At 38.0% G+C, this 21,085-nt stretch overlaps 1 protein-coding gene across 34 annotated transcripts in view; it reads left to right on the top strand.

The window, feature by feature from the left end:
* Nucleotides 1-21,085, top strand: part of C2CD5 (C2 calcium dependent domain containing 5) — a 125,377-nt gene that overhangs the window by 2,180 nt on the left and 102,112 nt on the right. For 29 of the 34 annotated variants that reach the window (XM_043516534.1, XM_043516516.1, XM_043516531.1 and 26 more), the window contains 5 exons: nt 8,723-8,809; nt 10,627-10,798; nt 13,767-13,862; nt 15,170-15,325; nt 19,759-19,954. In XM_043516534.1, coding sequence (XP_043372469.1) covers nt 8,723-8,809; nt 10,627-10,798; nt 13,767-13,862; nt 15,170-15,325; nt 19,759-19,954 — 707 coding nt within the window. Of the gene's footprint in view, nt 1-8,722; nt 8,810-10,626; nt 10,799-10,877; nt 10,979-12,000; nt 12,058-13,766; nt 13,863-15,169; nt 15,326-19,758; nt 19,955-21,085 lie in introns of those variants that run through there. The other 5 variants (XM_038391561.2, XM_043516554.1, XM_043516549.1 and 2 more) reach the window with 3 other exon arrangements.

Here is a 21,085-nt window from a genome sequence, read left to right as displayed (position 1 = left end):
AAACATTTCTGAGATAAATAATTTTTTATAATTAAATGCCAAAAGCCTGAGACTCAGAATCCAGACATTTCACAACCTAAAAAGACATTTTCAACATAAAAATCATGGCTGGTACATGAACACCTAATGGAATTGAGGCCTGATCTCAGAATAAGATCTAGATGGGAAGACCCTGGTGCAAGAGGTGAGCTCCATTGACTTAGAAGTTTGCCTTCATGGATCTCTTTACAATCTTTGGGCCGTAAGTCCTGATTCAATATGGTGCTTAAAAAGTGCTTAAAGTTAGGCACTTACTTTAGTATCCTGTTGAATCAGGGCTTTAAATTAATACTGGAGGGAAAAAAAATCTTGTTTACTTTATCACAATGGTCGTTATGTACGTGTTCAGTTACATTGTTTAACTCTTTGAGATTCGTGACATTGTCTTCATTTTTATAGTTTGTCAGTTTCACTTTTTAGTTCTTAGTGCTGCAATGTTTGGGTTTCAAACATTGCATGAATATGATTAATTTATAAGCAACTATTTCTATTGTAGTTTAAAAAAACAGTTTGTGAAACATTATTGTTTTATACAAGCCTGTTTTTGCCAAATATTGGGACAAATTTACATTAGTGTTCCTTTAACAAAGTTGTGGTTTCTATTTCACTTAGTGGAGAGGCTTATATGTTTTATTATATTCCCCAGTAACAATAATTTCATTAAACTTCATTTTCAACAAGGAAGGCAGGAATAAAAAATACTACATATATTGAACTTAGCCAACTTATTAATGTTGCTGAAAGCCTTTAGTTTTCTTTTTAATAATATTATGCTTTAGTGCTTGGTTTTGTGATGCCAGTGTACAGTTGATGGTAGTCTTTTGCTTTTAATTTCTCTGGGGATTTGAATTAATAAAACGAAAAACTTGGAGCCATTGCTATTCTTTGTGCTCACTTCAAAAATTACTTAGACTTTGCAATCAGAGCTTGTAAAGACTTTTATCTGTGGCTGTTTGGCATGTTTTTTTCAGCAGATGAGCTTGTACATTTGGGTTACTATAAAGCTGTGCAGTTAAATACTTGTATGCATCTATGTGCTACATCCATTTTCATTGATAGAAATTGGATTTAAGGTTTCACTACTCGGGCTACTTAATCTTAAATTTTCTTAGAACCATAGCTTTAGTTATTTTAAAACCTGTTTTAGAAGTATTTCTGTTTTCAGACAAAGCTTATGCCACTCACTAAGTCTTAGTTAAGTCTGATCTTCCTTTCAGAGTAGCAGCCGTGTTAGTCTGTATTCGCAAAAAGAAAAGGATTACCCGTGGCACCTTAGAGACTAACAAATTTATTAGAGCATAAGCTTTCGTGAGCTACAGTGAGCTGTAGTTCACGAAAGCTTATGCTCTAATAAATTTGTTAGTCTCTAAGGTGCCACGGGTACTCCTTTTCTTTTTTCTGATCTTCCTGTGAGCTTTGAATTGGCAGACCCCTGCACAGCCTCTCCCCCACCCCGGGCCTGGTGAAGCCCATTGATAGGCAATGGGTTTGTCTCTACAGAGCTGATTGTGGGAACAAAACCCAATGTTGCAATACTACATTTATTTACATATACTGTACTATCAAATGAAATTTGTTTTGAGTTGCCATATAGAAAATGTAATAGCAATATGCTACATTTTTTTTGGTTTTCATACAAATGTTTCACACAGAGATATCAGAAGAGCTGTTTAGAACTTTCATGGTAAAGATGAGCAGTTTGAATTAGATGTAGACAGCATTGCAAAACCATTGAAGGACTGAATAGAGTAGTGGAAGAGGAAGATGAGCTTAGCAGTGGCCTATTGGATAGACAGGGAGGTGTCAAATGAGAGACGTGTAAACTAGGGAAGTGGTTCTCAAACTTTTTTTTTTGCGGACCACTTGAAAATCTCTGAGGGTCCCAGTGGACCACTTAATGATCTTTCCAAATGTCGTTTGTACCGTTAGCTAACTATTGTAAAGCACTTTGGATAAAAGCTCTATATAAAAAAACTCTTAATAATAATTAACATTTTTTTGTTCTACAAATAAAAGCGCACAACTCATATTTTAATATCAGTAGTCTTATCTTTCTAATGTGATGGATGTGCCCTTTCTCTCCCGCCACGGCAGCCCCTGAGCTGGGGCTGGGAAGGAGGGTGGTGGACTCTTCCCTGCCACAGCAGGCACAGAGCTGAGGCTGGGAAGAAGGGCCGTTTCTCCCTGGCAGCTGCAGCTCTGGAGTTGGGGAAAGTTGCCTTTTTCTCTTGCTGCCGCAGCCCTGCACATCCCAAATTTCCCCCACCCCCTCTTCTCACCCCACTGCCCCCTCCCATGTACCCTCTAATTCCCCCAAGGCCACCACCTCACCTTACATGTGCGTCTTCTCCAGGGTCCAGGCACCTAATTAGTGGAAAGAAAAGGAGTACTTGTGGCACCTTAGAGACTAACAAATTTATTTGAGCATAAGCTTTCGTGAGCTACAGCTCACTTCATCGGATGCTTATGCTCAAATAAATTTGTTAGTCTCTAAGGTGCCACAAGTACTCCTTTTCTTTTTGCGAATACAGACTAACATGGCTGCTACTCTGAAACCTAATTAGTGGAGCCATGCCTGTGCGGCTCCACTAATTATGTGGGTGGCCTTTGATTCTCTTTTGTGTGTGGCCACCCAGGTGCGCACCTTAGAGGGAGCTATCCACGGACCACCTGAATGGAGCTCACAGACCAGTGGTGGTCCACGGACCACAATTTGAGAACCTCTGAACTAAGGAATAGGAGATTACCAAAACATGAATGATGGTTTTGGCAGTAGAGATAGAATTAGGAGAATTTATAGAAGAAGAAATGAAGAATTAGAAATAGCCTTGAAAAGAAGGAGAGAAAGGAGTTGAAGATGGCATTGAGGTGGTTGCTTTTCAATATAGCAAGGATGGTGTAATTATCTGCTGTGATGGAGAAAGGAGTGGGGTAAGAGCTTTGGGGGAGTTGGATTCTTTCTTTGTCATGTTTAATTTGAGTGGGTGGGCATCTAGGAAGAAATGTCAGAGTGAACTCATGGGAAGAAGCCATGAGCAAGGAAGTAGATATGGCAATTGCTAGTGGAAAAAATGGTGACTAAAATCACAAGAGCAGATGTTATTTAAAAATAACCAAATATACTTAATAGAATTAAATACAGCTGTTTGAAATAACAAAATAACCAGTGTTACAACTGATATTCCAAGTTTCAGTTCAGTATGACTTAAAACAGCTGAATTATAAACTCCTGAAAAAAATTGGCACTGTATCTTTAAATCACAGTGTTAGTAAACTGAAGCTCCAGTAATCAATAGAAGTATGGAGAATATTAGTTTACATTCCAGTGATAGGTATTTTACAAATATATTGCATCCACGTATCCTTTGGTGTGCCCTTTGTCCCAGCTTTTAGGAATAATTAGTATTATGGACAGGTGAATGCCAGCTGAAAAAAGAGTTATAATGTCTCTTACTGCTGTGACTTTTGTGTTGGTTTGCAATTGTATCTGGAGTACAGTTACAGAGTAATCACTTTTAGTTATTTTGGAGCATAGATCTATGGAGACAATATATTTACAGTCCGCATCAGGGTGGATTTGATTTAAATCACTAGTCAGGAAAACTCGATTTAATCATGGATTTCTACATAAAAGTGCATTCTTGTTGATTGTTATAACCTTAATACATATTCTTCACAACTCAGAGATAGATGTATAGTGCGTATCTTATAACAATGGAACCTACATTTTTTAAGTGATTTATTTTGAAAACTTTTCAGATTAGATTTACAACTGTATCAGAAAATGAATGATTGTTTGGTTATTTCTTTTACCAAAGGTAATTGAAGCAGATATTTATGAAGTCATTGGGAGGTGAACTATCTCCAATTCAACAGGTTAATCATTAATATTTGGAGGATTTTCTTGCCATGCTGTATTAGGAGGAGAACATCACCAGACAGACATTTAAATTGTTTTATTTAACTAAAACAACGTTATGTATTCTGGATTTTTTTCTTCAACAGAAAACATAGAATATTTCAACAAAACAAGCATATGAATTTTTGAATTTATTTAAACATTCACATTTTTTAAAACCAGGGTTGTTTTTATTTTTAACTAAAATAGTTAATTTTTGTTTATTTAAAAAAATATATTTCATTTAAATGGACTGTCAGCCAGGTCAACATGAGAAACTTAAAATATTGGCTTCTGTAGTTAATTCAGTCGTCTTTACCTTCATTTTCCTGTCGTTCATAATCTGGAAAAGAAAAACAAGTTTTCCTGCTTTTCCAGGTCCCAAACGATTTCTCAATTTGGAATGAATTAGTCCAAAGGAAGAAAATATTCTTTCTACACTGGCAGAAGAAGCTACTGCTGTTAAAAGTGAGATTATCACTTCAACAGACTCTGAATCCAAGAGCTTAAGTGACTTCCACCAGTTCACTGATGTGATTTTCTTTAAAACATCATCAGCAAACATATTTCTTGCATAGCTTTGAAGTTTATTATAGTTGGCGTTATGGAGGGATGATTGCTGGATGTCCATGTCCTAGCCAATTCCTCTTCTTCAGCAGTTAAGGTTGGATCCTGGTATCGAGCATTGAATATTTGCAAGAAAATGAGCTCGAGATGGTGCTTGTCCCATTCGTTTTTTAAATGCTTATAATTTAACTCTATCTTTGCATATTTCTCTTTTTTTAAGCTCTCACTCAGTTCCTCCCAAATTTCAACAGCGTCAGCGATAAAACAGCTATTTCCCTGCATTTTGTTCAGGCCTACAGAAATAGGCTTCAGGGTACTCAGCATGTGTTCAACATTTCTCTTAAGCCCAATGTTGAGAACTTGGCTGGGTCAGGGTCATCTATTTTTTCATGATTTTGTTCACAAACTGTCATCAGATTAGGCCAGTTCTTGATACAGTGCTCAAAACAGTCCACTGCTGAGTTCCATCACATGTCTTGTGGGAGAGTTAGCTTGGTTCCCCCCACTTTTTTCAGAGCAGCTGCTGCAAAGTGGTTGTAACGGAAGTATTTTGCAATTTCTACAACATTAGTCTTTATTTCTGGAACACTGAAGTCTTTGGTTAGGAGGTGCATCAAATGAGCACTGCAACTGTGTTATTAGCTTGGGACTCTCTTCACTCTCTTCTAAATAATTTCTTCTCATCTTGGATACATTTGCAGCATTGTCTGTGACCTGGCTGCATGATAGATATTTGAATTTTTTTTCACAGTTTGTTGTAGCTTTTAGTGCTACTTCTTGTAAGTATTTTGCTGTGTGTGCATTTCCTGATGTATCCATTGTTTCTGTAAGGAAGACATTCCCCTCTTCTGTTGTCACACGAGCACATCCAACAGGATCGTTGTGGACATTGCTCAACCCATCAAGACTCAAGTTAACAATTTCACCCTCTAGACCTTTTGCACACTGCTCAATTTCTCTTTCATACACTTTATCCAGTAATTTGCTTGTGACATCTGCTCTGTTGGGTGGACTGTATCCTGGTCTTAATGACTGAACCATGTTAATTGTGAGTTCTCAATCATATGGAAACAAACCGGGCATTTTTTTCATCAATCACCTCTTTTTGTAATCTGCTGGTTCTTATCACAAACTTATCTATGGTTGTTCCTGGATGATGGAGATTTTTTTTTTCCTTTTTGCTACAGATGATACATTGTGGCTATGTGACATACATGATGTGACTGAAACACTATCATTGGCAGATGACTCTGAAACTATAGAAAATGATGGTGATCTTGAAGGGGATAGTCTTCAGAATCTTCTATGTTGAGGATGGATTCTCTTAAACAAAATAAGTCAATGCAGTTATTTAATTATTATTACCATACTGCTCATTTAGTATTACTCAATGCATTCACTGACACTCAGTACTACTTTAAAGGTGAAATTGTAAAAGGAAGATCTGCCTATTTCAGCTGTTAATTTTTTATCACAACTGCATCTAAAATGATATTACCATAGAGTAACAACTATATTTTTTGCTGAAACATGAGAATCCAAAAATAGTCCAGAAGAAAGACAGGAAGTTGGTAAGAAAGAAGTATGAAATAAAAAAGTTTACTAACCTGAAGATCCTGCATGTTCAGACATGTTCCTTTCATCATCTTCAGTGCAGCTTCCTCCTGAGAAGGAATACTTCACATGATGTTGTTTCATTGGGGCAACCAGGCCTTGCATTTCTTTGTTGCACTGTTTGCATTTTGCACACATGCCTGTCTTTTTAGGGAGAGGTAAGGGATTGACTCTGTGAACAAAATTTGCAGAGGGACAATAGGGTTGAGGTCTGTTATTTCTCACCTCTATGTATTTATTTAAAACATTTTTGCTGTTAACAAGCATATTATCTCTGGGGACACAAATCCACAGTTTGAGAACTGCAAAACTAAGCATCTCTGATGGTATCTTCTAGACTGAGCACTGAGTCCCATTGGGTAGATTGAAAGGTTAACCTAAATAATCCATACAGAAGCCCCTGGAACCTCATAAAATTGTGTCCCTAATCCATGAACTCTTGGAACTCATTTACAAAACTTTTCTTAAACGTTACATGAATATATTGTCTCATACTAGCGAAGTAGAATGTATAGTCCCTATTCCATGATGAGATATCTTTGAGCTATAATGTATCTTAATTAAAACTATCTTTAGATAGGTTTTTTCCTTAAAAAACATTTTCTCAAAAAAGTCTGATTTAAATTAAAAAAAAGAAATCTTTGATTTTTATCCACCCTGGTTATGGCCAATGAAGGGTTGCCACCCATCCAATTTTCACCCAGACAGTCCAGGTTTCGTCTTGTGTGTCCAGATGCCATTTGACAAGTGCTGATGTCTGGGGTTTTTGATCTGTGGAAAAGGTGGCAATCCTAAGTGGTGGGAAGGAGGCAGCAGCTGCCACCACAACCTCTGGGGCCAGGCTGCTTGTGCAGCTCATGGCAGCATGTGGCCCTGTGCAGTCCACAGGTGGTGGGTAAGGCGGACTCGGCCATGATGGTGAGGACCCTGTGAGGTATACAACCAGCTGGCATTGTGCTGATGTGTTGACACAAATGTGCTTTGAGCTAAAAACCATGGACCTAGTTCTATCATTCCCCAGCCTTCAGTCATCTCTTCCCCTCCAGCTTCAGTTCTCTGGCTCAGAGAGTCAGCAGGCATCTCCCTCTGTTCCTCATAGCCTTCAGCCCTCTCGAGCCTTGGCTTTGTGGTTTGGGAGAATTTGTAGATGATCCTCTGACTGCCTTCTGCTTTCACTATCCTTATCTGGCTCCACTGCTCGCTAGGGAACTCTTACTGCTTCCTCTGTCTGGGGCATTCCCTTCTTTAAGCTCTGTTCTTCTGAGTTCTTTATTCTCTGGATTCTGAACTCTCTGTTACTTTGGCTCTGTCTCTCATTTATCTCTCCCTGGGGAAGCCCTGCCCTCCTCATTACACCAAAATAGGGTGCACGTGGACTGGAACATGAATGCTGGGTCTGATTTCATTTAAGAGACCAGCTATCTGGTTTGAGTGGTAGCTTAAATTGAATTATAAAGTGATCATGAAGAGAACACATAGGGTGGGAGAGGAGAAAAGAAACATCAGCTGTTACAGTAGAGACAGAGAGAAATTTATTAAAGCGTGACCATTGGGGTAAGTAAACAAGTCACTTACTGATCCATGTTAATTGAATCATGAAGCTGGAAAAACATTCTGTGATTCTGAAGTATATATCTGAAACAAATTGCATACAGTTTGCTTAGATTTAATATAGATGTGAAGAAGTGGGGATTTTTCATAATCTTTTTTGACACCTATGTGTACTGCAGTTTTCCTCTTTACTTTAAAAAGAAAAGGAGTACTTGTGGCACCTTAGAGACTAACAAATTTATTAGAGCATAAACTTTCGTGAGCTACAGCTCACTTCATCGGATGCATCAGAAGTTTGAGAGCTGGAGCACACCTTCCAGGGCTCGGAGCTTCAGCCCCACTCCTGCTGAAGCCTCGAGCCCCGACAGGCGCATCTCGCTGGGCAGACCCCCACCACCCCACTGCAAGGCAGAGATCCTGAGTTTCCCCTGCCAGTCTGGTAGATGGAGAATGGGGGGAGGGGTATAGTGGGAGCTCCGCAAGCTGCACTTTAACAGTAAAAGAGCTGCATGTGGCTTACGAGCCACGGTTTGGCCACCCCTGTTCTACAGCTCGGTTGGTTGATGAGTCTGGCTTGTGAAGATGCACCATGTTTTTAACCTTTGTTTCTCTGTGCTAACATAAGGACTTCCAGTGTTGTGTTCCAGTTGAGTAACAAATCCTCCTCTGTTTTTAGAAATGCTGTGTGGTACCATTGTGAATACTTCCAGAGGTGCATTAGTCCTTGAAGAGCATATAGGTCTTTAACCAGGAGTCTGTCTAAACTGGACTATCTGGGAAGAGTTCATGTTGTGAAGCAGTAGTGCAGGAGCCCAGTGGCTCAGTATCAGAGGCAGTGAGGCTGCGTGGCCTACTGTGAAGAAAGAGTGAGGTGCCTTGGGGCTCTGACACACTAAAGGGGTTTCTCCAAGAGACTGTTTAAAAGTTGGGATATAGCACAGATCCTGTGGATCTGTGACAGTAGCTAACTAGGAGTATACTTGGAAATAAATTACTAAGTACTAATAAATTATATTATTTTATTTGTCATTGAATGTTTGCTTGTATTTTTAGGTAAAATTTGGAAATACCACATTTAAGACAGATGTGTACCCCAAATCCCTCAATCCTCAGTGGAACTCAGAATGGTTTAAATTTGAGGTAAGTATTTTTATAAAATGTCGTCTGTGTATATTTATATGGATATTTGATTTGGAAAGTTTTAGTCAAATAATTCTGGTCTCAAAATAAAATGTGTGCGTTTGGGAGTCAAGGTATTGTAAAAATAGTTGGCAATATAGAAACCTCTCCTGCAAACACTTCGAAAGGTAGTCCTCACTTGCAGAAACTGTCCCACTGACTTCATTGAGAGTTGTTGTGTAAATACAGGTTTGCAGGATTGGCTCCATGGATTTTTACCAGTTGAACCAAGCATTATGCAGTTGGTACTGTAGTTCTAGAAATGGGTGAAGTTGAAATAGGAAAATAAATTGTAAGATGCTAATTAAATAGGATTCTTTCAAGTACCCACATAGTTAATAAAAATGCGAGAAACAGGAAGATTTTAATTTGAATATGAAAAGTGAGTTTGCTTTTGGAATATGTTAGATTTACTAATGTTATAGTGAAAGAAGCAGGCAATTGTCTGTCTTCTGTATTATTGCTTTATCAGGCATCACATTTGAAAAAGTTACAAAATTATAAAACATTGTAATGTTGGGGCCTGATTGCATAAAGCACTATATTTCCCCTACTATTTATCAAGCACCGTCAACTCTCATTGTCTTCAAAAGTTGCTATGAGCACTCAGTGCTTTTCAGTAAGTCTTCATCAACTCGCAGAACCATACCAGTTTACCTTAAGCTGAATACAGCAGCATCATAGTTGGCTTTTGACATTCTGCTCTGAATAAATCACTTGTGTTGCATTCTTGTTATTTCAGTAATGCCAAAATAAAAAGAGAAAACATGATTACACTTGACTGGCATAGCCAATGTTATTTAACTGTTTAAAAAATGGGTGGCTTACCCTGTTACATACTTGTGTGTTAAGTAGTGTTGGGGAATGTCATTCGAAGAGAACATGACATAAATACCTCTGTATTGTACTTGCATATAGTGAGAGAGTAGTTGGAAATATTTATAATATTTAAGACAAATATAAATTAGTGGGATCAAATAGTGCTTTCCATGGTGATTGCTAAGGTGTAGTAATGTGAAGTGGAAGCATATTTTAATTCAACTTTCACTTTTATACTTTGATTTTGGGGATTTGCCTCTTTGGGGGTGTGTGGAAGAAGAATTGGCTAAGCTTAGTGGAATGAAAACTTTTTCTGTATAACAGAAGTTTCTAAATTCTGTCTTTTTGCACGGGAAAGTGTATTTGGGAGAGAAATGCAAAAGAACAGCATTGAAAAAATGATAGCAGGATTCCACATTTCAAAAAGTGGAATAACAGTAATTACTTTAGACATTAGTAAAGTTTTACGTCTAGCTTACTGAGTTTTTCTGTAGGATGCATAGAAAGCCTTTATTTATTTATTTACCACTAACCAGTTCAAAAATGCTTTGTAAAATCAGAACATCAGTACACTTATCTTTATCATGGTGTTGTAATTGAAGGTATGAGAGTTCTTATTTACGTTTTTGATGCTTCCTGTCAAAAATAATTTTTTGGGGTAAAGGGAGTGTGTGTGGACACTGAATAAAAAACGATTAAATGGTAGTTTTAAAAGTGTGCGTGATTCATGCTTTGCCTTCCTGTGGCTCTGATGTCCTTTAGTAATATGGTCACTTTGGGCAGAGAAGAATCCATGAGTGTATTGTTTGTACACAAGACACAATAATTACAAATTTTATGTGTAAACATATTATTGTATATAACTAAACTCTCATTCTTTTGTTTTCCTCAAGTGTTTTCCTGCAGAGTTTCCTTGTATTGATTACATACTGAAGTTTTATGTTAACATGTGTTTCTAGGTAGATGATGAAGACCTCCAAGATGAGCCCCTGCAGATCACGGTTCTAGATCATGACACCTACAGTGCTAATGACGCCATTGGCAAAGTGTACATTGATATTGATCCTTTGCTCTATAGTGAGGCAGCTACAGTTATCTCAGGATGGTTTCCAATTTATGATACCATACATGGTAAGCCTTACTGACTTTTTAAAAAAGAAAATTGTTTTAGACTCAGTTTCTTTGAAAGGTGGAATATCTTCTTTTTAAGGATGTCTTCAGCAAGTTTGTAAAACCCTAGCATTGCTGCCTGAAGTGCTGCTCCTTTTGACATAATTTGAGACACAGCTCCTGTTAAGTCTTTACAGTCTGGTAAGTAAATATGTGATTTAAAACCAATGAAAAATTACCGTATATACTCAATGATAAGCCAGTTCGTTTATAAGCCGACCCCCCAAAATGGATAAGTAAAAATGGTTAAGACTGAATGACCCTTTCATAAGCCAACCCTATATTTCAGGGGTTGGCAAACTTTGGCTCCCAGCCCATCAGAGTAAGCCACTGGTGGGTTGGGATGTTTTGTTCACCTGGAGCGTTCGCAGGCGCGGAGCCCCTCAATTTCCAGTGGCCATGGTTTGCAGTTCCCAGCCATTGGGAACTGCGAGAAGTAGCACCACTTCCTGCAGCTCCTATTGGCAGGGCCGGCTCTAGGCACCAGCAAAGCAAGCACGTGCTTGGGGCAGCACATTTCCAGGGGCGGCATTCTGGCACCGGCCATTATAGGCGCTGACTTTGTAGGTGCTCCGGGGCTGGAGCACCCACAGGGAAAAATTAGTGGGTGCTCTGCACCCACTGGCAGCTCCCCACACCGTCCCCCCCGCCCCAGCTCACCTCCGCTTCACCTCTGCCTGCTGCCCGAGTGTGCCGCCGCTGCTCTGCTTCTCCCCCCTCTTTCCCTCCATCCCTCTGAGGCTTGCTGCGAAACAGCTGTTTCGCGTGGCAAGCCGGGGGGGGGGGGGGAGAAGCAGAGCAGTGGCACGCTCGGGGGAGGAGGTGGCGGTGGAATGGAGGTGAGTTGGGGCGGGGAGTGGTTCTTCTGAGTCCCCCCCCCAGGGTTATTTCCTGCAGCCCTCCCTGCACTAGTTCACCTCCGCTCTATCTGCTCCCCTGAGCATACCGCTGCTCCGTTTCTCCCCGCTCCCTCCCAAGTTTGCGACGCGAAACAGTTGTAAGAGGGGAAATGCGGAGCACCTGGGGGAGAAGGCCAGCCAGGGATTTGGGGAAGGGGTTGGAATGGGGCGGGGCTGGAGGGGCGTGAAAAAAAAGGGGGGGGGGCAAAATATTTTTTGCTTGGGGTGGCAGAAAACCTAGAACTAGCTCTGCCCATTGGCTGGGAATGGCAAACTGTGGCCACAGGGAACTGAGGGGCTCCATGCCTGCAGATGGTCCAGGTAAACAAAACAACAATGTGTTAGATATTCAATTCAATGATTTCATAGAGTTTAAAATCATCAAATTTTGGTGTAGACCTGTTTATAAGCTGACCCCCGCTCTTTGATGCGTCATTTTTTTACCAAAAATATTTGGTTTATGAAAGAGTATATATGGTACATTATAGGATACTTTTTTTTTCTTCTTTTTTTTATTGCTATAACAATTATACAGTACAGTTGAGATATCTCAAATTATGTCACAGGAATATATTATTGGAGGGTAACATCTAGCAGAATGTCCTTCATGAAATTTCAGAAAAGTGAAAAAATTGACAGACAATGCTTTAAATGGTCACCACGAAGGTAGTTAAATCTTTTAAAGAAACAAACAAAAAACCCAAACCCAGTACCTTTGCAATTACCATGTTGTTGCTGAAAACATGTATTTTTAACATCTGTTGTGTGTTCCTTCTGGTATGTTTGGACAAGCTTTATTTGGGATGAAGGGAGAGGAAGTGACAAATTTTCAACAGAAAGTACAGGATGAAATTCCCTTTTCCCTAGAAAAAGTGTCTTTCTAGTCCTACATGTATCTGTTCAAAATATTTTAGAATTGGGGTGAAATTGAAGTTAATAGGAATTTTGCCATTGATTTCAGGATTCTACTCTAGGAACAGAATGTAAGCATAGACTGTAGAGGGTTTTTTTTTTTTTTTTTACTATATTAAAAAGTTTTACATGATTGTCAATTTGCAGCTAATTATTGTTGTCCTCCAAACATTTGTTACATGAAAAGAACCGGTTTTGGAGATTACTGATGTAAAAGTCTGATACGCAGTATATCACTGACTTTACGTTGGAAAATAAACCAAAGGCTGAGTTAGATTATAACAGTGAAAATTTAATGGAGTTCAAATTGATCTCTGGATTTGTGATCATTGTGAATATGTGAAGAAAAATATATGAAGATGCTATTGTGCTGAATTGGGCGTAGACATAGTGACTTCTGAGAGAATTGGGTCAGGATGCCCGATATCAAGAAGGTCCCATTCCGTCATTTACATCTAGTGTTTTTGTTCACTTCTTTTGTACTGTGATGTCTCCAGCACATGAGAAGCTATAATGATGTGAAGTGGTATCACACAAAATTATTTTGTTAATCAAGAAAAAATTAATAAGAATGAGGAACAGCTGAAGATTGAGGAGTAGGCACTGTAGGTAGGAAGAGAAAAGAAATCAAAGCTTATGGTTGTACACTGAAGAAATGTAACTTTATTAAAAAGTTTAAATTATGGCTAAAAAAATTAAGCTTTGTTTGAAAAACAAATTGCCAAAATAATACCTCTTGGTTATGAAGTTCTTCTTGTGTTCAAGTGTTGCAAAAACATTAACTAATTTTCAGTACACTATTGTGAGTAGGTATTATAAATCTGAAATGAATACTGGATACCTTGACTAAATGGACTGCGGAGAGTAATTCTGTTATGGTCTTGAGACCATTTTTGAGAGGAAAATTCTAATATGGGGCTTGAAAATATTGTAACAGAAATATTTAGTTTCAAGTTCTTTGAAGAAAAAAATATACTGATATTATTCGTTATGGAGTATACCTAACTTTAACACTAATAATTAAAATGTAAAAAAAATTAAATAGTTGAGAAGGTTTAATTCTTTCTGTATCTTCTTTCTGATATAAATTTCACCGTCCACACTTTTTTTATGGACAGGTATCCGTGGGGAGATCAATGTGGTAGTGAAAGTAGACCTCTTCAATGATTTAAACCGTTTTAGGCAGTCATCCTGCGGAGTCAAGTTTTTTTGCAGTGAGTAAATAAATAAATCAATAAACTGTTCTCTTGTGTGGCAATGTTTTTTTTAGTTATTTTTTAATTTCTGAATATAAAATATTGGACAGCTGAGAAATTTAAAGATTCTCAAATTAAAATAAGTGTCTCTTCTAGATAATAGTATGGATTAATCATTGTTAATTGAGTCTTGTGCTCTGTTATTTGTATCTTCTTTGGAGGTAACATTTCTTGAGGAGAGAAAATGCAAAGTGCATTTTTTTTTCCTTCCATCACTCAGAAAAAGATGTTCTTCTTCAATAAAGTGTTTATTCACAGTAGTGACACAAATCATGGTGTATTTGCAGTGAAAAAATGTAGTTTTCATCATCCTCTTATCTTCATAATTGTTAAAATGTTTCTTTTCTGATAGAATGAACTACAGCAGATTTTGACTAGCCCACTTCCAGGTCATTTATGTATGAACAAACTGATTTATGGCTTTGATCCAAATCCTGTTGAAATCAAGAGAGAGTGGAAAACTCATTATCTGCAATGATCTGTGGATCAGAGCCCTTATTTGATCTATTGTATAAAGCCCCAGTTCAGCAAAGCTTAAGTCAATGTGAGCTGAGCACAGGCCTTAAGTGTTTTACTGATTTGCGGCCTAATAGTCCTGTGAAATCCCAAGACACATTTTGAGGCCCAGATAGTCCTTGGTACAAGTCTATGTGGTATGCCAGAACTAGTGAAAAATAGAGTTTTGAGCAGCTACAGGAGTGTGTCATTCTTTTTAAGGCTGCTTTTCTATCCTTCTAGTTTCTGTTCCCTTTCTCCATTCCTCAACTCTCCTTCAAGGCCCACTCCAGATCACACTACAGCCAGTAGCAAAACAAAAGGTCTAATTTGAATTCTGAATTGCATTACTGTTTGGATATATAAGAACATCTGCAACAGACCATTTCTTTTTTAAGCAACTCCTTTAAAGCATCTCAAATTCATTTATTCATCTGATATTTTTTTCTGGTTACTTAAGATGCACACATTCGCAGCAAAGCCTGTTTGTGAATATGTGCCTGTAATGTTACTTCGTGTACATATTTTATGTAAAAGGTGTACTAGTGAAAGAGCCTTATGAATGTATATGTTGAAGGAAGGGTACAACTTCAGGTAATAATTCCAGCAGGCACCAGTAAGATTCTTAGTAAAACTCTTTAGTATGCCCTAAAATCTGTTGTGAAGAGAATCACTCAGATGTTTATCTACGCATATTTTTTTTTTAAATTCCTCTTTAAATACTTCGCTTCTAGATTTGTATATTACATATTTATGTATCTTTTCAACAGCCACATCTATTCCAAAGTGTTATAGAGCTGTAGTAATTCATGGATTTGTGGAAGAGCTGGTCGTTAATGAAGACCCCGAATACCAATGGATAGACCGAATCCGTACACCAAGGGCATCAAATGAGGCTAGACAGAGACTTATTTCACTAATGTCAGGTATTAATAAATACATTCAACCTGTAATATTGATTTGCTGCTATTTTTTAAAGTCTATAGTTATTAATTATTAAGGGAGAGGATGTGTATATTTAATTTTTATTTTAGTTGTAATTTCTTGACTTCTATCAGGGACAGTCACTGATGGCCATGCCCACTCTCTGTTCTGCATTGGTCGGAGCCATGTGCCAGACTATTGCTCAGTTTTGTTGGTCATTCTCAGTGAGTAAAAGGAAGTTCCAGGAACACCTGCTCAAAACTATACCTCCTTGAGCAATCCATGAGGGGAACTGAAGACACCAAAGAGAGAGGATCCTATTCCTAGAAGATCTGACTCTGCTGAGCCTGTGTCAGCCGGTGCCCTATCAACTGGCACGCACCTCCCAAGGTCATTATTGACAGAAGATCCTTGACACCATCAGACAAAGACCCAGCATCCAAGACCATCTTGGTATTGGCTACCACCATAGCACCAAAGTCTGGTACCTTCTTCTCCTGGCAAGGGGGGTTTGACCATTGTGGAAAAATCATGGCTTACGATTCCTTTCTTCCATAAGGAGAACAAAGTACTTAAGCCCACTCACCAAACAGGGGAAAGTGATGTCTGCTAGTTTTCTGGTTTGGTACCGAAGCAGCATATATAGGCCAAATTCAACACCCATGCCTGAAAATGCCAATAACCAGCACGTGTTGGTACCAACATTGACATCGGTACTATCAATGGAATCCCTAGCGGTACTTCCTGATTCTAGGTTGGAGAAGTTAACCACATCCGTGGCACAGCTGTCAGCACCAGCGTCTCCACTCTTGGCACTGGTGCATATTTCTGATCTCAGTACTGAGGTCCCCTCAAAGGTTGGCACCGCCTCTCGATGTCCATTCTTCATCTCTGTTACTGGGACATGCCCTTACTCCTCCATCCGGAAAGAAGCTTTCTCCCCACACATCACACAAAATACCTCTGCTGATCAGAGTCATTTTAAAGTTCCAGCGCATCCATCTCCAACATGGCAATAGCCAGGTCAATTCAACGTCAACCAATTTTACCAATATACCACTTTGGCACCATTGGGAACATTGGAGACCTCCTTTTGGGAAATCCAGGAGATGGTCTCATTCCTATCATTCAAGTCCCTTTTGGCATCTACTTCCAGGTTATGGATGTAAGTGACAGGCAAAGTGATGATGTCCATGGTGGTTGAAAAGGTAGATGGGGGAGGGTTTGGGGCAGAAGATGAAGAGCTTTGTTTCAGTTATGTTGCGCTTGAGCTGCTGATTAGATATCCATGAGGAGATATCAGAGAGACAGACTGAGATTTTTAGTTTGGATAGAAGACCAGAAAAATAGAGATTTTAGACTTTATAGGGGCTGTAATTGCTGCCAACTCATGGAAGGCATATTTTCCCAAGGATAGATTTCTCTCTCTTTTTAGATGATGATGATCACCATAATCAAATCAAATCTAGCTACAGTAAGAAATTACCTCAGACTTCTGGGCCACACATCAACTTGCTTGTACGTGATCCCACTAGTCAGACTTGACCGACATTCCTTACAAGGCTGGCTGAAGTCAGTATCTCACCCTGCAAGACATCAAATGAGCATGCGAGTTGTGGTCCCAGCTCTCATCTTGTCAGCACTGAACAAATGGGTAGACCCTAAGAATGTCCTTCACCATCTCGCTCCTACAAAAAAAATGATCATAGATGGATGAGATGGCAGTTGGGGCACCTATTGAAGACCTAACCACCAAAAATCTTGGATTATATTCTGCATTTAATAAACTCTGGACCCTCATTCAGTACCATCAAAGTTCACCTTGCAAAAGTCTTGGCATACCACCCTCTCGTACAGTCATGCTCAGCTTTTTTCCCCAACACCACGGTTTTGAACTTCTGACTGGGTTTCTGCATACCTACCCACCAGTGAAAGAGCCTTCTCCAACCTGGGATATCACAGACAACAACATCTCTAAGAACCACAATTATTATTAGGTAAATAGCTGTTCTAAATTACTGTCACCCTTGTCTTGCCTCCTCATTTTTCTGTTTGCCAATTATTATGTCATGTTAAATTTAGATTTTATTCTCTTCAGGACAGGGATGATGTCTTCACTTGTTTTGTGAGGGGCACAGCACATTTTGAGATATCAGAAAAATAGTATTGCGTTAAGACTAATATATGTCTGCGCAGTGTTTTTTGTAGATGTGATTGATACATATAAAGAGATAGTGTGTGCAGCATTAGAATAGAAAAGGCACTTAGTGGGGATCTAGTCAGTGTTGGTCAAATTGTAATTGCATATGTGTCCTATTTGCTTTTTTAAGATTTAAACTACATTGTGGGTAAATATGTGAATAAATCAGTCTTTCACCTGTTAGGATATGGCTCATGTCCAGTTTCTGATTAGAGCTGGTTTGATGATTTCAATTCATTTCCTCTGGGATAACCATTTACGTCATAAAACAACTATTAGCATTGTTGGAATTTCAAAGGTCATTTTGTATTGCCCAGCCAAGTGAAAGTCCTTCTCAAAACTTCAAATGTCGCTAATGAGGTGTGAAAGCATAGGACTAAACTGTTTGCTTAGTGGGGTCTTTGCCATGGCTGTGGTGTAAAACAGCCCATAATAGTAGCATTCTGTAATGCATAATGTTCCATAGTGCCATCAGTATCAGATGTTATTAACTGTATAGCAAGTAGCTTGTTGTTTTATAAAAGACACTTTTTGTACATTTTCTGAAGCATTAAATTTGTGATGAAATTCTGTGATGTATAATTGTGCATAAATGTATAAATGTACAATTGAAAATTGTGATGAATAAAATTCTGATGTAATCTGAAATTTAATAAACTTTTATTGTACTGTTAACCATATTGAGAGAGAAATTTAAATAAAACAATGATATACTAACCACTACATACTAATACCTAGATTACATTTTTTCCTTTAATATTTTTTGTTTGGCAGATAGTCTTGGAGATTGAAGTACTCAGTATATCCACAGAACAACTACAGTATAGGAATTGCCTTCTTCTTCATGACTTAACCCTGACCTAGTGGGACAAGTTTCAGAGTAGCAGTCGTGTTAGTCTGTATCCGTAAAAAGAAAAGGAGTACTTGTGGCACCTTAGAGACTAACAAATTTATTAGAGCATAAGCTTTCGTGAGCTACAGCTGTAGTAGTGTGTTTTGTGAGGCTGATTCCTGCTTATGAAGAACTGGATTGAGACTATTAATAGACTATTAATAAATATGTGAATTACCTTAGGGATGCAATTTTATTTATGTAAAAAGTCAATTGATAAATGTTCCCTGCATTTTTTTTGTAGTGGTAAATGCACTTACTTACCAATTTGATCAGATACCATGTTTGCAGTAGTAGAAATTAGAACACGTGCACCTACAGTTATAGAGAAAAGTGCAGTCAAAATATTGACACTGCATAATTTGGTTTATTTACAACCTTAGTGAAGGAAGCAAAAAAGTGCAATTTTGTTCCATTGTTCTATACTGTTTGCTAATTATGTCAGTTTTCAGCATAGTGTGGTCATTTTAAAAACCCTGTTGTAATGCAGTCTTGTAAAATGGCCAAATTCAGGTTCCTACAGCAAACTCAATTCAGTTTCTTGATTTGTGTACAGTAAAGATTTTTCATTTTAATACCAAAGGAACAGTAGAAAAATAGTCAAAATATGTTTTGCATAATGTGGCATCCATGTATATGATATAAATACATTAAGGTAGAAATTGAAAAGGAATAAAAACCATGACATTAGGTTGATATATGCTTTTTTACATGTTTTGGAAGTTTTCAAAAGAAAAAAGGAGATTAAAGATGTCTGTCCATCCATTTATTTGTCTGAATTTCAAGGAAGTTTGAGGCCTCAATGCATTTCATAGCTATATCTGGATTATTTGCAGTATTACAGAGCAGCTAGAAACTCCAGTACACCCAACTGTTGTGATGCTTTGCTCATATCCCTTCCCCCAAAAGAGAAGTGAAGGTCCTAATGAACACTTAAAAAAACAACCAAACAAAAAACCCCCTCTTCAGACGTCTTCTTTTTTTTCTTTTTGGTGGTAGTAGTGCAGCTAGAGTTGACTGGGGGGAAAAAAAATAAAAAAAGAGAAATGTCAAAGATTCTTAGTCTTTTTTTTCAATTCCTACTCTTGCGCATTTTCTAGAAAGCTCTAAAGGTAAGTGGTCCAGATGTACTACTAATAAGATCACAGAACTAAGAGCCTTCAATTTGCAGGAGAATGTTGTGGCTATGTTTATGGTATAATCATGTGGGATGTTATCTATTAGCCAGTTTACCTATCCTGAAATTATTACAAATATGAAAAAGGTCAGATCCACAGAAGAGAATAAGAAATTTGCCCTATATCTAAGTGAAATGTCAGTTAACTCGTGTTTATTTTTTGTAGGTGAACTTCAAAGGAAGATTGGCTTGAAGGTACTTGAAATGAGAGGGAATGCAGTTGTTGGTTACTTGCAGTGTTTTGATTTGGAGGGAGAATCTGGACTAGTAGTACGAGCCATAGGAACAGTCTGTACCTTGGATAAAATAAGTAACACAGCATTCTTACCTGCATGTAATTCCCCATCTAAAGAAATGAAGGAGTAAGTATGAGTTAATAGATTGTAATGGAGTGAATTTCATTTCTTTTCATATTCATTCAGTTTTACATATCCAGTGTGTTTTCCCAGCATTTACTTCTTCTTTACTGTTTTTTCTTGTCTGTAACTTGGTTTATGTTCTCCAATTTTGAGAAGATGGACATTAGATGTTGCAGCAGTAAATCGTGGCAAGAGAGATGTTTTTCTATTAATTCCATAACTCTTGCATTTGTGCAGTCATAACATTGCACATTTCTGTGTTGTGATGCGCCAACCTCTAGCTGGTAAATAGTTTGCATGTGCAAATAACATATTTTTTGTTCATGGGGGATCTTTCACAATACTATGCATTTCTTAAGGGATTTCTATTTTTAGCACTTTGAGTGTCTTTGCTGTGCAATCATGTAAGAAAAGATAAGTATATTTGAGTTTAGATAGTTGAGTGGCTCAGGAGATACAAGGACATCCTTGAAGTCTTTTAATCATTTTGGTCTCTTGTTTTTCTTTGTAAGCAAAACAAATTAGGCTATATTGTACACTGACTGAAAAAGGTTTCATGATGAGGAGTGTGGCCTAATTCCAATTGTTCACTTTGGCTAAGTCAACACAACGCAGTTTGAATTCAAATTTTTAACAGGAACAAATGAAATAAAATGAGGAAAATTCCAGTGTCATATTATTCTGAGGGTGGAAGCATTTACAGTCCTCAGTTGCCACTGTGAATACATCAATTTATTTATTATGGCATCTTGTGTATATTTTACACAAAAAGTGTACTTCTGTGTAACATGTCCAGATATATATTGTTTGAATTAGGTCATTTTATTTTAATGATACAATAACTAAGATTATTGTAGTCTTATAATTATCATAATGCAATCAGAGCACTTTGTATGAGGCAGCAACAATACCGCTGTAAAACCTCCCCAGCACTGGAGTCCAGTTATTGGTCTTATTTAGAATTTATTAATTTAATTTGTTTTGACTTGTGAAACATGCAGCCATCACCACAGAGCTTCTGGGCATATTAACAACATAAAAACCACAAGCAATTAAAAAACTACACACTGGCTGCAGTAGCTAGCAATTTAAACATCGCCCATATATTTGTAGCATTCAATCTTGAACAGATGA

Source organism: Dermochelys coriacea, chromosome 1 (assembly GCF_009764565.3).
Source record: "Dermochelys coriacea isolate rDerCor1 chromosome 1, rDerCor1.pri.v4, whole genome shotgun sequence".
In the NCBI taxonomy this organism is placed as follows: domain Eukaryota; kingdom Metazoa; phylum Chordata; order Testudines; family Dermochelyidae; genus Dermochelys; species Dermochelys coriacea.
This window is presented reverse-complemented; position numbering and strand designations above follow the sequence as displayed.